The sequence below is a fragment of the Eucyclogobius newberryi genome, unplaced genomic scaffold, assembly GCF_026437365.1.
Source record: "Eucyclogobius newberryi isolate DKJ021-1_F unplaced genomic scaffold, fEucNew1.0.hap1 SCAF_15, whole genome shotgun sequence".
Lineage (NCBI taxonomy): Eukaryota > Metazoa > Chordata > Actinopteri > Gobiiformes > Gobiidae > Eucyclogobius > Eucyclogobius newberryi.
In genome coordinates, this window is record NW_027315779.1 from 15988122 (window position 1) to 16004012 (window position 15891).

The 15891-nt window shown below is 40.3% G+C and overlaps 1 protein-coding gene across 4 annotated transcripts in view; it reads left to right on the forward strand.

Moving 5' to 3' along the window:
• Window positions 1-15151, forward strand: part of klhl13 (kelch-like family member 13) — a 29588-nt gene extending 14437 nt beyond the window's left edge. For all 4 annotated transcript variants that reach the window (XM_072446269.1, XM_072446271.1, XM_072446272.1 and 1 more), the window contains 6 exons: window positions 278-419; window positions 3571-3703; window positions 4555-4751; window positions 5863-6658; window positions 9224-9337; window positions 14102-15151. In XM_072446269.1, coding sequence (XP_072302370.1) covers window positions 278-419; window positions 3571-3703; window positions 4555-4751; window positions 5863-6658; window positions 9224-9337; window positions 14102-14589 — 1870 coding nt within the window. In that variant the 3' untranslated portion in view covers window positions 14590-15151. The remainder of the gene's footprint in view (window positions 1-277; window positions 420-3570; window positions 3704-4554; window positions 4752-5862; window positions 6659-9223; window positions 9338-14101) is intronic.
• Window positions 15152-15891: the final 740 nt, after the last annotated feature.

Genomic DNA, 15891 nt, shown 5'->3' on the forward strand with positions numbered 1-15891 from the left:
CGGCTGAAATGTCCATACAAGAAGGACAAGGGCAAGAAACACTCAAATAGATGTTTTCTCCAAGGCATTATGGAAAAGGTTACTCTATGTACAATTTAAAAAAAGTTGTCTAGCAACATTTTTAGATATTTTTTTCAACAATTAGGCTACAACTGCCCCATATGTCCTTTAAGTAGTGTCACTTTGAAAACTTTCTTGTCCTACTTCACGGTGGCTAAAATTAGACATGTTTTTAAGAAGTTACCTTGAGTAAAATGTCTTCTCTTCCTCTTGGTAGATCCCTTGTGGAGGACGACGACGCGCACATGAAAGTGGCTCTGGGCTATGGCGATATGGGCATCTCTGCTCACCTGCAGGCCTCTAAAACCGGCAACACGCGCTTCTTCACGAGCAACACGCACAGCTCCGTGGTTCTTCAGGTCAGTGTCCAGATCATTATTATAGATCTTTACTAGATGTAGTAATATATTGTACTGTATACTTTTGAAATAGTACATTGTCTGTCAAATGGATTCAAAAACATCTGAGGAAAATGAATGAATTGTGTTATGTCTCGTTTATGCACGTTTCTGACCAATTCTTTCACATTTGCTTGGTACTTCAACCTCACCCAAGACACTACAGGAACAGTTAGTACGACTGATTCATTTCATTTTGCTGAAAGATATTGCTAGACTTTCCTTAATGTTTGTTTTTCATCCAGTAAATCCTAGAAACATAACAGAAAGGAGAGACTCTAATATCCTTTCTGATTGCATTGATGTTTAGTCTGTTTTATAGATCTGTCCACATTTTGCACCTGAGGGCCTCGGAGACCGTCATTAGGATTCTCGTCTCCTTGCTCTGTGTTTTTTTTTTTTTTTTTTTTTTTTTTTAATGACTCGAAGTCGCACCAACTTAATCTATGCTTCACGCGTATCAGGAAACTACAGTCTTTTTCATTTTTACCTCCTCTGAGTCAAAATAATGTAAAAGCCCTGTGGCAGCATACATTACAGACTGAATATATTAGCAGCATCTTCCTCTATGCTGTTACTCTTTCGGGATTTGAGCCACAACCTGAAAACCATATCTTGCTGACTTAAGTTCACACCGCTCTATTATGTCTTAAGGGTTTATTTGATAACCTACTTTTAGAAAAATGTGTTTGTGCTCAAATTATTCTCGTTGAAATGCCCTTTCTTCGATATAAGCTATAAATAAGTATTACAAAGGCTTATAAAAATGCTGGTGTCTGCGCGTATGCATCAGTTTAGGAACTTTACCATAGGCAAAATATATGCAACACAAACTGCTGATTTTTATAGCTGCAATATTGAAACCCCAATCGATCTGTTCTCCACACTGGGCCTGTCCCCGCTCATTTGCATAAAGTTTACATCAGCTGGTTTTGTCGTTGGACTGTGTGGCTGCTGCAGTGTCTGCCGTGTCACTCTCGCTGTGGAAATAAATGGGTGTTGGCCCCTTTTTCTCTTCATTAATCATTCGGCGTCACTGCGCGGTAATGAATGATAATGGTTTTCTAGGGCTGCTGAACCCTCGCCCCGCAGACACAGTCAGCTTGTGTACCCAATCAAATAGGGCTAATTAACAAATACTGCGTTAACATTTAAAACAATATTCACACAATGTGGTGTAATCAACATTGGAGGTTAAACACTGCTGTATTGATAATAATGTAATGTAATATAATAATAAATAATAATAATTAATAATGAAGACGGAGGGACAGCCCACGTTGATCTGCTAAATTGCTAAACCAAAAAGCAATGATAATCTCTTAGACACTCTACATTAGAGCTGGGTTTCGATTTAAATTTCAAGAATCGATTCGATTCCGATTTTTACGTTTCAAAATCGTTTTTTTCCGATTTCTCAGATCCCATCCGATTCGCTCCGATTTCGATCTGATTTCCGATTCGATCCGATTTCGATTCGATCCGGGGGTTAATGTTATTAAAAATGAAAAATGTATTTGAACCGTTTCCTTCACTTCATGACTGTGTAGAGAAGCAACATATTAAAACTAGTATTATATCAATATTAAACAGCAAATCTTACAAGTATTGGTAGTTACTGATGGAAGACTGATGAAAAGGTTAAGGGTCAATCTACCTTCAAGAAAGATAATCCAGGAGTCCTGAAGGAGTTTTTATTTATTTATAGGAGATCTTCTACTGAAAGTGTTTTTCAGACTTCCTATAAGTGATCTGTTCTTCTGTATCTACCTCTGTATCTACCTGCGTTGCACCAATGAAATTTCCCCATGTGGGACAATAAAGGAATATCTTATCTTATCTTGAATTATCTTTCTTGAAGGTAGATTGAAGTTCACTGAGAGAAATGTAGAAAAGAATTTGAAAAAAAAAAAAAGGGGGTGCACGGTGACCAGACCAACATCTCTCTGGGTGGAGTCTGCATGTTCTCCCCGTGTTACCGTGGGTTCTATCCGGGTTCTCCGGCTCCTCTGACCGTCCAAAGACATGCATGCGTTAGGTAAAATTGGTGACTCTAAAATTGGCCCTAGTGAATGAATGTGAAAGTGAATGGCTGTAAAGTCTATGTCTCTGTGTTGGCCCTGCAACGAGTTGGCCACTGTCCAGGGTGTACCCCGCCTAAGGCCCAAAGTCACTGGGATAGGCTCCAGTCACCCGCGACCCCGAAAGGGAACAAGCGGTAGAAAATGGATGGATTTAAATAAAATTAAAAAAAAAAAAAAAATCGATCTTTGGACGTACGAATCGATAATCGGTCATTAATATGCGAATCGATTTAAAAATCGGGAAATCGATTATTTCAACCCAGCTCTACTCTACATTGAGGCATTACAAATAATACTAGATTTTTGCTTAAGAAAATGCAATCACAACTCTAATGTGTTAAAAAACGTGCAGTTGATGCAGGTGAGGATGCTGGAGGGAAAACAAATCTCACAGCATTTATCATGTGTAGACTGCCTTTGGCACAAGCCACACTTAAACTGTGAACAAATGTGCTAAAGATGACTCTCCAAAGAGTCACTGGAACTGGAGCCATCTGAGGCAAATAGCTGGCCCATCTCACCAACAGGAACCTTATTGATCAAAGTAAAAGGTCTGCTTTCTTTGTTTTAATTACACACTATTCCTCTGTGGATACTTAAGTCATTAACATGGCGGCATAGCTTTAGCTTGTAATGTGTATAAATACCTGCTGTTAACCATGCGTGAATTACATTACTTCTCTTTACTTTTGGCATCTCTTTGTTGGAGCTCAAGCTAATTCTGTTTCCTGGTGTGAAATTAATTACTTATTGATTTATTCCAGTTACTCAAAACATTAGGTAGACATTGTACTGCCCCTATTAGATTCATTTGTAATGCAATGGATTTAGATGGAGCATCACATGTTTCTATAATACTCAGTGCATCAGAAACCTTTGTTGAAATAAATGTTTCTTGATTATTCCAGGCTAAAGACAAGAGAGGCATATTTAAATAGGAAAAAGTATTGTCCTGTGGAAGTCCCATAGCTAAAACTTCTGCCCCCCTGTGCCCCTGTGCCCCTGCCCCCTGTGCTTCTGCGCCTCAGGGATTCGACCAGCTGAGGATAGAGGGCCTGCTCTGTGACGTCACTTTGGTGGCAGGAGACGGAGACGAAGCGTTCCCTGTGCACCGCGCCATGATGGCCTCCTCATCCGACTATTTCAAAGCCATGTTTACAGGTCGGCACAAATACGATCCACTCCCACTCATTATACAACAAACAAAGGAAGGGTTGTTCATTTTAACCCTAATTTAGTTGAGCATAAATCTTATTCTAAAGTATCTTATTTGTTATTCATGGATGTTGCAGTGTCGGTTATGTCACTGCCGTTTGCCTCACGAGAACCACCCACGGTGACACTCTGCCTATTGGCCTCCCGTGTTGTGTTGTGTGTATCTATAATTCATACAGGTGGCTCGTTGCTACCTGATGAACCCACTGACACTCAACCTTTTGCACACGTTTCTAGTCAATTGATATGTTTTGACAATAGGTAATTAGAAGTTGTGCTCTTTTCTTTCTGCATTTCATTGTTTTTAAAATCCAGTCTGTTAATTACCTTTTGAGTGTATTCATTTATTGGATTTAAAAAGACTCTGCCAACATTTTACCATTAGAATGAATTGAACGTTTTACAGTCTGACCTTAAAGGCTGCTATTGATGCTGAATAATCCAGCGAAAATAAAACGAATGATCACATTTGAATTGAAATACACATTGAATAGCTTTGTAAATGTTTTGTGTACATTGTAATAAAACGGCACTTAACCTGATCTATAGTGTCTAGAACAAAGATTGGCTTACACAAACATGGTTTATGAGACTTCTGTTCTTTTCTAACACTTGTAAAATCCAATGTATTTTTTACTTGCACGCCTAATTGAGTTTGTTCAGTTTTGTAAGCTTTACTCTGTGCCGCTTGAAATCAGATGAAGTGGCTGCTAGCGAAGCACTCAGGCAAATAGGATTATAGACGTGTTTCTCTACCACTTTTAAAAAGTGTCTTATTCCCAACTCTGCTCTCACAGGTGGGATGAAAGAGCAGGATTTAATGTGCATCAAGCTCCACGGGGTGAACAGAATAGGCCTGAAGAAGATCATTGACTTTATCTATACGGCAAAGTTGTCGCTGAACATGGAAAATCTACAGGACACGCTGGAGGCAGCAAGCTTTCTCCAAATCCTCCCCGTGCTGGATTTTTGCAAGGTTTTTCTTATATCCGGGGTAAGAACATTGCATAAAAGCATTTTTGTGTCTGTTAGGGGTGTCATGTTATCAAACGTTAGTGTGACGATTACTGTGAAAGGAATATAAAAATATGTTAGTACTTTTAATAATTGTAACAAAACATTACATTATACAACAAGTTTTTGTTTTATAATGTTTAAATGGGGATGAGACTGGGAAATGACATGTAGAAAATTGTCAAGACTCACGGCAGGCATAAGTGCTGTCCACTCGACCACAGGCAGCACTCCCATGTTTCTCATATATCATATTTTATAATAGATTTTTGTTCATGAAAGGATAAAAAAGTGTCATACAAACTGCCAGATAAAAATAACTATAGATTTTAGATCATCTTTTGAGAATAGATTGTAAGATCGAAGCAAAATAAGTTATTTCAAGCAAATTCTTATGTTTGTGTCCTTATCGTAATATATCCTATATTATTATCACAATTATGGATTAACTGGTTAATCGTGGTACTTGACATCCCTAGATTATGTGTGTTGTTTAAGATGTATAATTTATAAATGTGTTGTTATGTCACTGAATTGTCCTGCATCTACTGTTTGGCCTCGAGGTAAGTTATGTTAAAATTCAAGTTTCCTAATATATTAAAAATAATAAGAACTTTAATTTTCTTTTTCCTTTTCCATTTAAAAAAAATAAATAAATATGGAAATAAGCCCTTTCAAATGACAATGTTTTTGGATCACAATTAAAATGTGTGGAAAAAATATATGTTTATGTATTTATGTTTGTCTTGTCTGGCCATCTTTTATTTCTATTTTGCTATTTCAATTTATTTCTTTTACATGCATTTTTTTGTGGTTTCGACATAAAGAGTTTACCAGTCCTTAAAATCGTAAAATGTGATTATTAGAGTTTATTCAAATTCCACCCAAATTTAAAAGCCCAATGGAAATGAAAAATGTTCTTGCTTAATACTGCTTTTTCATCTGTGACGTGAAACATGGAAATTTATTCTTTTATCACTGATTTAAAAAATGTGTTTAATGTAAGCTCTTGTTCCACTGTGCCCGCATCTCATTTCAAAATATTAAATTCCGCATTAGACATTCTCTGACATTGCGCATCTATTTTCCAGGTCTCTCTTGACAACTGCGTGGAGGTCGGACGCATTGCCAACACGTACAACCTCACCGAAGTGGACAAATACGTCAACAACTTCATTTTGAAAAACTTCCCTTCGTTGCTCGGCACTGGGGAGTTTGTGAAGCTACCTTTTGAACGTTTGGCCTTTGTATTGTCTAGCAACAGCTTGAAACACTGCAGCGAATTGGACCTGTTCAAAGCCGCCTGTCGATGGCTCCGCTTCGAGGACTGCAGAATGGACTACGCCTCCAAACTCATGAAGAACATCCGCTTCCCCCTCATGAACCCCCAAGAGCTCATCAACCACGTTCAGACCGTAGACTTTATGCGCACGGACAACACCTGCGTCAACCTCCTGCTGGAAGCTAGCAACTACCAAATGATGCCCTACATGCAGCCGGTCATGCAGTCAGAAAGGACAGCCATCCGATCGGACAGCGCCCACCTGGTCACCCTGGGCGGGGTCTTGCGTCAGCAGCTGGTCGTGAGCAAAGAGCTGCGGCTGTTTGACGAAAAGGCTCACGAGTGGAAGGCCCTGGCACCGATGGACGCGCCTCGCTACCAGCACGGCATCGCGGTGATCGGTAACTTCCTGTACGTCGTGGGCGGCCAAAGTAACTACGACACCAAAGGCAAGACGGCGGTGGACACGGTGTTCCGCTACGACCCGCGCTACAACAAGTGGATGCAGGTGGCGTGCCTTAACGAGAAGCGCACCTTCTTCCACCTCAGTGCGCTCAAGGGACACCTCTACGCCGTTGGGGGGAGGAACGCCGCCGGGGAGCTCGGTAAGGCAACACGCAGCTCAGCCCCTTTGTTTTTGACTCAGCCTAGAAAGCCTTTTTATTAATAATGTATGAGGCATTTATACCTTTTTGAAATGTCAAGAAGTGGCAGGGAAATAATTATACAGCTGTAGAAAAGCAAAGTCATATGCCACATGAACTTGATACAGTATTATCTTATCTGTTATGTTACTTGTTGTTTTTGGTAAAGTCTTGATATTTACACGGTCATTTTCTACTGTTTTCTTTTATTTTCCAAGCACACAAGGTAAAACCCTACCATAAGGGCTATTGCAACATTTTCAATTGTACTCAAATTGATCATGCTTCCGACAAATGAAAAAGTAATTTGTTCCTGCGCTTAGCTTTCCTGTGGGTGAATTTATAATTGTGATTGTTTGGTCAAAATCGTAATCGTAAGAACTGGAAACATGTCGTGACTATTTTAGAAGCAAAATTAAGTTGTTTCAGTTCATCTCCAGAAAAGTACCGTATTTTCCGGACTATAAGTCGTACCTTTTTTCATAGTTTTGGCCGTGCGACTTATACTTATATTTATACTTATATACTTATACTCCAGAGCGACTTATATGTGATATTATTTGTTATTTTCACACTTGCAACCTTATTTCATACTCCAGTGCAACTTATATATGTTTTTTTTCTTCTCTATTATGCATTACTCCAGAAAATACCGTAAATGCAAATATACAGTTCGGCTGTTTAAATCACACTAACTTTACTTTTGCATTCAGAAAGTGTGATTGAATTAAGTGTATGTAGCAATACTCGTGAATAATCATTATATTGTGACTCAAATTCAATATTGCAACATCCCAAACCACAACAGTGATGATGATGGGCCATTTAATTCAATTTGAACCGAACATTTAGAAGCTATTTCTTTGTAGCTGGTGTGTAGTGACCCATAGTGCGGTGCCACCCAGTATTTAAAGCCAGTCAGTAAGAGCCATGGACACAGTCTGGTCCTCTGGGTTATAATTAGACCAAAATACACGGACCCCAGTCATTGGCTGTCTACACAACTGTCTGTTTTTAGCTTTTACTGCTTGTGCGGCTACTACTGCTACTACGCGTGGTTTTGCCTTGAAGTTGTTTCTTTTTTCTGAAAGTGCCCCGCCCCTCCATTGTTAGTTTATTCTGGGCTGGGCGTATAATGGGTGGGGTTTTATTGTTTAGTCTCAAAGCAAAGATTTTAAAAGAAATGCACAGACTTTGAATCATTAAAAGGGTATTTGAAGATTTTTATTGCAAGTCACCATAGGTTTCACGCTTTCTTTATTTTAGGTTTAATTTAACCAGCAGTTTTAACTAGATGGGCTTGGACTTGGGTGTGTCTGCCTTTGCCCATGTTATTACTGCCTCAGTGTATAATTCATTTTGTTTTATCTGTGATACACGCCGTTCAGCATCTGCTAGATTATGTGTATCCTCAAGGTGACTTTGATGGGACTTGTTGAGCAAGCAAAGAGCGGCTCTTTTCCCCCGCTGTGATTTACCTAGCTGTCCCGGGACCAGCTTACAGCCTGAGTGGGTTGTGCTACTGTTAAATACCACATCATTCTATTCGGGAGTCCGTTTACTCAGCACTTCTCACTTCACATGCTGTACATTTATATTACAATTACACTTTAATCTTACAAACACAGCAATAAAAACAAAACATTTCATAGTCATAATATTTGCAGACCTGTAGACTATTTTTGAGATACAACCTGATTGGTCTAACATAAATCTAACATCAAACTTTGATGAAGCACCATTTTCTGGTCCCGGTTGCAATTTCTTGCATTGAATTTTGCTTTTCAAATTATTATTATTATTTTTACAAGCCTTGTTTATGACTAGTTAAGTCAACTACCGGTAATTATTTCTGGGCTTATAAGGACCTGGGAGTAAATTGGGAGTTTATTCTACTAAATAACACGTTTACTGGTACAAATATTTAGTTTTGTTGGACATCTTGTAATCTTGCAAGTTTAGGGCAGATATTTGGTCAGATCTTGTTCTCATCAGTGTTGAGAGCTTTTGCCAGCATCACTCACTTTTAGTTGACTAATTAATTGGGCTTGTCTTAAGTCGAGCAAGAATTTCTTTAGTTGACTGCTGCCCTAATAATAACTTCACTTTCTCTAAAAGCAGTAACTTCCCAATCAAACACAGTGGGTAATTATTTCAAAAATCTCCCTTTGCTGCCTGAACACACAAACCTGACGAACATGCAGGTGCTCTCTGCACCTCTGCTTGTTCAGGGAGTCACATATCCACCAATTACTCCCAATGAACATCACTCCTGTGTACTCCAGCACCTGTGCTTCCTGGATTAGATGAAGGGATCCACAGGGGCAGTAAAATAAAGAATGCCCCCATCTCCTTGTTTCCTGTGCAGCTCCGGCTCTGTGCGCCTGGTGGGGCAGTATTTAAGTGTGTGTTTGCTCCCACGCTGAGACCCTCCAAGGCCTCATTTGCCGCTGTTTGTCCTCCTTAGTTGTGTCTCGACCTACTTTTTGTTAATGCAGTCTTCTTTTTCCCTCGTCTCTCTTTAAGCTACCGTGGAGTGCTACAACCCCAGGACAAACGAATGGACGTACGTTGCCAAAATGAATGAGCCACACTATGGCCACGCTGGGACTGTGTATGGCGGCTACATGTATATTTCAGGTATGTGCAACCAGAAGGTGCCTCCCTTTCCTACTTGGAAAAAAGTAAAAATGCTATATATATTTTCTACATTTTGAGTTTTATTTTGACAGTTCAGTTTTTGCCTCAACATATTCTCAGTGCATGAGCTGTGCATCATCCCCATGACTCACCACATTCACACTTTGGGTCATGTGTTAAACCAGGGAGAAGATTCTATCACAATGTCCCCTGGATGTGCTGAATCATTTTCATTTTACATCCTGAAATTGGTTGTCTCAACTCTCAGGGCTGCAAAGATTAATAATAATAACCGTGACTAGTCGAATATATAAAAAACGATCGTGATAATTACCTAGACAATACAGCCTTCAGTCACCATATTTCAGTCTTTATTTTGTTAAAAATTTAGTTTCAGTCCTGATCACAACATCTTTTATTTTTGTATGTTGCAGAGAATGAATCTTTATCAAAGTTGAAAAATACACAATACACTAAATATACAATCATAATGACCTATTCTCAGATGGCGTTTGTGGATGAACCCTTTACACACTTTACACACTCCGCCTCGTCTTGGCGGGATGCAGGTGAATCCAGGTAAACTGCGCCTCGTAGCGTAGTCCCATGACTAGACAACAAGACTGTTCCCCCGCTTTGTGCCTCCTCAGTCTTTGTTCACTTTTAGGATTGAACCAAAATCCAGCCTTATGGAGATGAGTCCTAGTTTCAGAGTGTGACTAATCCAGTGCAATGCTCCATAGAGAAGGGCGGGGGAAAGATAGGAGGCAGGAGACGAGAAGGAGACTAGAGGCTGTGTAGGAGGTGAGCACAAAAGGCTTGTGTTAATCTGCCTTAGCCCTTTGCTCTATTGTTACAACCAGGCACATTATTGATGCACTGCAAAGGAACAGCATCGATGATAACAAGCAACTTTATTCCAGTCTTTGTTGACCAACTGGCTCAAAGAAAGTCACATTTGTAGATTTACCGTGATCCTTTTTGGCATGCATGTTATTTTCATGTTATATATTCATTTATAAACATGAATTACCGTAGGTTTATTAATATTTATGTGACGTGCAGCATGTTTTAAATCTATTAACTCAACTGATGTAACTATTTCATTCCATAACTGGTGAAATGTCATAATTTGGCTCGGTTTGGTAATGCTTTCCTTTAGATTTAAATCATCGTTTTGTTCCATTAAAATCTTCAAATTTCATTCCTCTTTCCAGGAGGCTTTAATCTTTTTACTCAGATCCCGTCCTTTCAAGCTGCACCATGCGGCGCACACAGATCCTACAGTTATGTTTTAATCCATCAGTCTCATTACCGGTCCTCATGAAACCTTTGTCTGTCGGGTTGTGAGTGTCACTCATGTTGCCTGTTCTTTTAGGAGGGAAAATTGTTCACAAATTGGACTTTTATGGCTGCCAACGACCAGATTATGGGCTTTGATTTTTGTGTTGGTAAAATGCTACTGTATGTTTTAACAAAAGCTTATGCCTTTGACATATTTCATATTTATTTAAATATGGATCCCATTATCTGAAAGCTACAGTGATGTCTTCCTGTTTCCATTGTAATTTAAAGACAACAGTTCAATTCAATGTTTAATTTCAGTCACAGTTGTATAAAGTGCACATTTACAGTTGTTTTTAAATTATTGCTTATTTTTGGGTTGACAAATTTGGATGTGAACCTGGTTCCAAATGGATATTCATCTTGTAAGTAACTCACTGAAGTTGGTCTTAATTGCCTATCCAGTTTCATACATCACTACTTGTGTGATGCTTATTCATCTTTACCTTGTTTTGATGAACTAATATTGCATTTGGCATGAGAATGAGCTGGGACTTTGTGTTTATGTGGACCACTCAATCCACCAACCTAGAAATCCGAGTAGCATAAGATGAAAGCCTCATTTTTCCATTTTAAATATAAATAAACTCAAATGGTGAATAAGGAAGTAGTTGCATCCGAGCTAATCTGCCGTGTTCCAGCTGTTTCAGAGCCTCCTGCTCCAGGCCGCACTCTATGCTGCCTCACACTGATTCTGGGCTTTTCTGCTGTTTCTAATGGACTTCTTTGTTGTTGGACTCATGTTTCGTTCTTTTCACTTGAGCTGCTGACAAGCTTTAAGTGACTGCAGTGTAGCTGCTAAAAGCTTTGACACAATGTCATGTGCCTGGATAGGAACAGGCCAGGCCTAAATCTAACTATGTCACTGCCACAAAAAATGATACAACTGATAAAAAAATATGGGGGAGCACATAAAACCTAAGCGTGAATGTGCATTTTATTATAGGAAATGTAATAAAGGTTTAGTAGAAAACAAAATGCTCTTAACAAAACCCATTCCACCTGGTTCTTTAACATTTTATATCGTCCACATTATTTTCTGTTTGAACCTGAGCTTTGTGGTCTCCAGGGCTGGGGTCCCGCACAAGGTGACCCATGCAGAAGTGCTCTGCCTGTGCGTCTGTCACTGTGGATCAGCTCACAGTGGTCGGGCTGCGCTGCTGAGCTGTCTGAAGGAATCCTGTCAGCCACATCAACCTGACAAACGCACTCAGCTCAACAGAGCACAGTCCAGACTGGGCCAGAGATTAACATCTGCACACACAGGCTGCAGGCTCACAATTAAAAGCATTTGTGTAATGAGACTCGAATCCTCTCAGACCCCATTGGCCTTATGTGATACTGCAATTTAAAATTAAATAAATAAGTCTGTCGTTGGCAAATAGAAATGTGTAAATCGACCTTAATAAACACAATTTAACCCTTGATTGATTGATTGAGATTGATGGTTTAAATTTAAGCATACAATACGGCTATAATCGGACTATACCATTACAACAGTGGTTATAATCAAGAGCTTCACTAAAAATCGACTCTAAATCAAACAAACACTGAAATTGCAGTTTGAGAAACATTGTTCCATTTCATTCGGTTAAATGTATTAACTGATATGACCACAGCAGAGTTTTTAAATAAATGAAATCTTGGTTATTGCTGCATTTATGTTCTGAGTATCTGTCAAAAGGAATCTATTGGTCCTTGAGCCTTGCCATTTTCTGAAGCTTCCTTTCGGGGCTGGAGTCCCTGGAGATGGTGCAATGGTTTGTTAAGGTTTAAGTCGGATCATTATATGGCTCTGGACAGTTAAACTTTTAAAGAGTATTTCTGAAAATTGCTGAGCTGCTCTCTTGGCTTCACCTGTGTCTATCCTCTCCTCCGGGTTCTGCTAGTGCCAGCAGCTCTGAGGCGAGTGACCAAACAGGGCACAGTTTTAGGTGGTCAATTCTGTGTGCAACTTGAACGTGACATGTGGAGCTTAACAGCCATCTCACCAGCTTTTTGAGTATTTAGTTTAGGTAAGTATAGTGTAATAAAGCAATGTAATGTAACTTATGTCCATGATGCAGTTATATTGAACCCAAAAATGATATTCAAAACTTAAGATGGAATAAAATTGTATAGTTTTCAGAAAGAACATGCTTATGAGTTACTATGTAGCTGACCAGCCACCTGCAAATCTTCAAATGCTTATTCATATTTATTTATATTTATTTATCTGGTTTTCTATTTATTAACAAAAAGTCTGGGGAAAATGAATGTGAATTTTACCGCCTTAATGGAAGAGGTGGGCGGGACTGTTGAGCGTCATAGATCGTTAGTGGCAGCTAATCTAGTTTGATTCGATCCACAGAGTTTGGGCATTGTGCTTAATTGTCTAGTTAAGGATAACCATATACAGTCACAAATGTTTTGGAAGACTTTGTAAATCATAGCTTTTGGTCATGGTCAGAGCAATGAAGAGTGGCAGGATCATTCTATTCTTCTTCTATTGATTATTGATGTACTCAGAGAAACGGGATAGAATCTGGAGTGAAATAGGTGCAGCACATTGTTGGTCTTGCAGAGCGGGCTGCTTTTTAGTCAGTTTGTCGTATCGCTGTGTCGCACTCTGACTTCATGACACGTTGTGGGATCGTGATTAGACGCCGCTGTATCAGAGTCCAGACTTGAATAACGGCAGAGGCCTCTTGAGAGGAATTAGAGAGACTGGACGTCAGCTCCTCTTGTCAGTTTAATGGTGCGCTTGTCCTTAAGAGCTCTTGGATAAGGGACCGGGATAGCGGCGCTGTCGTTGAACTTGATCGGTCGGAGACACCGAGCTTCCTATATCTGAGTCGGTATTTGGACAATAATGACAGCACACCAACACTGAGCAGCTGCAAAAAGAGTGATCCTGCCACTCTTCATTGCTCCTAGTTGCTCTCTGCCGGAGGGCAGGAGAGGGGGGGTAAACCCAACCCAAATGCATGCTGGGATTGCGATCTTCTTTATTTTAAGCCTTCCCTATAGGCATGTCCTGTATTTTTTTTCCTGTTATCCTCCCCACTTTGGCATAGGGTTTTTGTGTTGTGTGTAAAAATCTACCTGTGCTCATAACCGCTTTGTGTGCCTCTTTTTAGTAACGGATGAGCCGTTACTAAAAAGAGGCACACAAAGCCTCTTTTTAGTAACGGCTCATCATTGCCGTTTTCTCATCCTGCACAAGAGACTGAAAAATATTCTGTTGCTCCATTGTCACGCTACTCTCAACAACTGTGTGTCTAGGCCTTGACTCAAATATCACCTGGTTCAGGAGTAAATGCTCTTTCCTTTTGAGGAACAGCACCACTTACACTATTACTTTTTCGTAAGAAAAGTATCATCTGTATCTCAAGGATTGTTGTGTTCTTGAGGCTAATACCTCTTCTTTTGGTGTTGCAGGGGGAATCACTCATGACACTTTCCAGAAGGAGCTGATGTGCTTCGACCCGGACGCAGACAAATGGACTCAGAAAGCGCCCATGACAACAGTGCGTGGCCTGCACTGCATGTGCACTGTGGGAGACCGGCTCTATGTGATCGGAGGGAACCACTTCAGAGGCACCAGTGACTATGATGATGTGCTCAGCTGCGAGTACTACTCGCCGGCTCTGGACTTGTGGACTCCTATTGCCGCCATGCTGCGCGGCCAGAGCGACGTGGGCGTGGCCGTGTTTGAGAATAAGATTTACGTGGTGGGCGGATACTCATGGAACAATCGCTGTATGGTCGAAATAGTCCAAAAGTACGACCCGGAGAAAGATGAGTGGCACAAAGTGTTTGACTTACCCGAGTCTCTGGGAGGCATCAGGGCCTGCACGCTCACAGTGTTCCCCCCTGACGACCTGTCGGGCTCCCCCTCCAGAGAGTCTCCGCTCTCAGCACCTTGACACGCAATGGCTGGGCGGCAATAAAGCTACACCCACCCAGCCCTCAGCCAAACCCCTATAGACTTTGTTTGCACTTCCTCTTGGACTACATCTGTACTGCTATATTTCCCCAAGCTCCTCTCCTCACAACTGTGCAGAGACTCCTCCCCCACCCCCTCAAGAACATACCGATACAGGCTGGCAACCTAATTACGTGTTAATGTTGCATATTCGGTATTCTTTGGCAGGAAACACCTTGACTTGAAAAGTGACTTTGCAAATCAACTTTTCTACCTGATGTCTGCTAAGTTTCTTATTTCTTCTAGAGCTGCGATGTTGACTTGTGCACTGACGCTGTCGCTCTCTGTCTGTAGAGTCTATGCCGGAGTTGAGCGGGTGATTTCAGAGAGCTAGAGCTCAGGGACGAGTTAGCATCTCAACACAAACTGGTTTTTAACTCAGGGCTTGGCACAGGCCCCTTTCTCTTGGACGGTTTCATTTTATTTCCCGCTGTTGCTATGAAACTGTTAACATAATGGTGTTTTCTAAATTTAATAAAGACTATTTTGAAAGTAACATATAATGTAGTTTTCATTCATGAGTTCAGAGATTTAGGTCAACTCTTAAATCCCATGAGAAGATCGTAAAGTTGTTTTCCAAATGCCTCCTCCAAGTGCCACAGTGAATTAGTCGGTAAGTAGTTTTATGTTTGTGACCGGTGTAAGCTGTATTCTTAATCCTGCTCCAGCACTAAAAACAAGATTTGTGTTGTCTTCAAGTGCCTCTGGACAAGAAACAACCTTTAGAATGTACACATGGGTCTGATGGTGGTGGACTCAGTGTTAGGTTGAGGTAAACAACACTGCAGTCATTGCTGTCAATTAGAGTGAAATGCTTTGAGCCAGCGCAGCCATGTGCACGACGGCTGTTAAAAGTTAAAAGCTTTTTATTTTTAGTTTAAAAGGAACTGTCCATAGGGAAATCAAGGTTTTGAGTATTACAAATATCAATCATTTGAAATGTTCAGTTAAATTTACACCACCATTAGTATTACATTTATTTATTCTTTATTCCGCATGGGAATTGATTTGCTGCAATGATTGCAACAAAGCACTTTTTAAATAAACTCCCTAACAAAAAACTGTAATGCAAAAATGGGCAGTAAACGGTGAGATTTGTTCAATATCTGTATATTTAGTTTATGTTTTTCATTCTTTTAAATGTATGGTATAGCTAACTGGATGGTGGTTCCCTTCCCTCCACAGTCCCTCCCTGTCCTCACGACAGATGCTCCTGTCCTTCTCCACCTGCACTGGGCCGGTC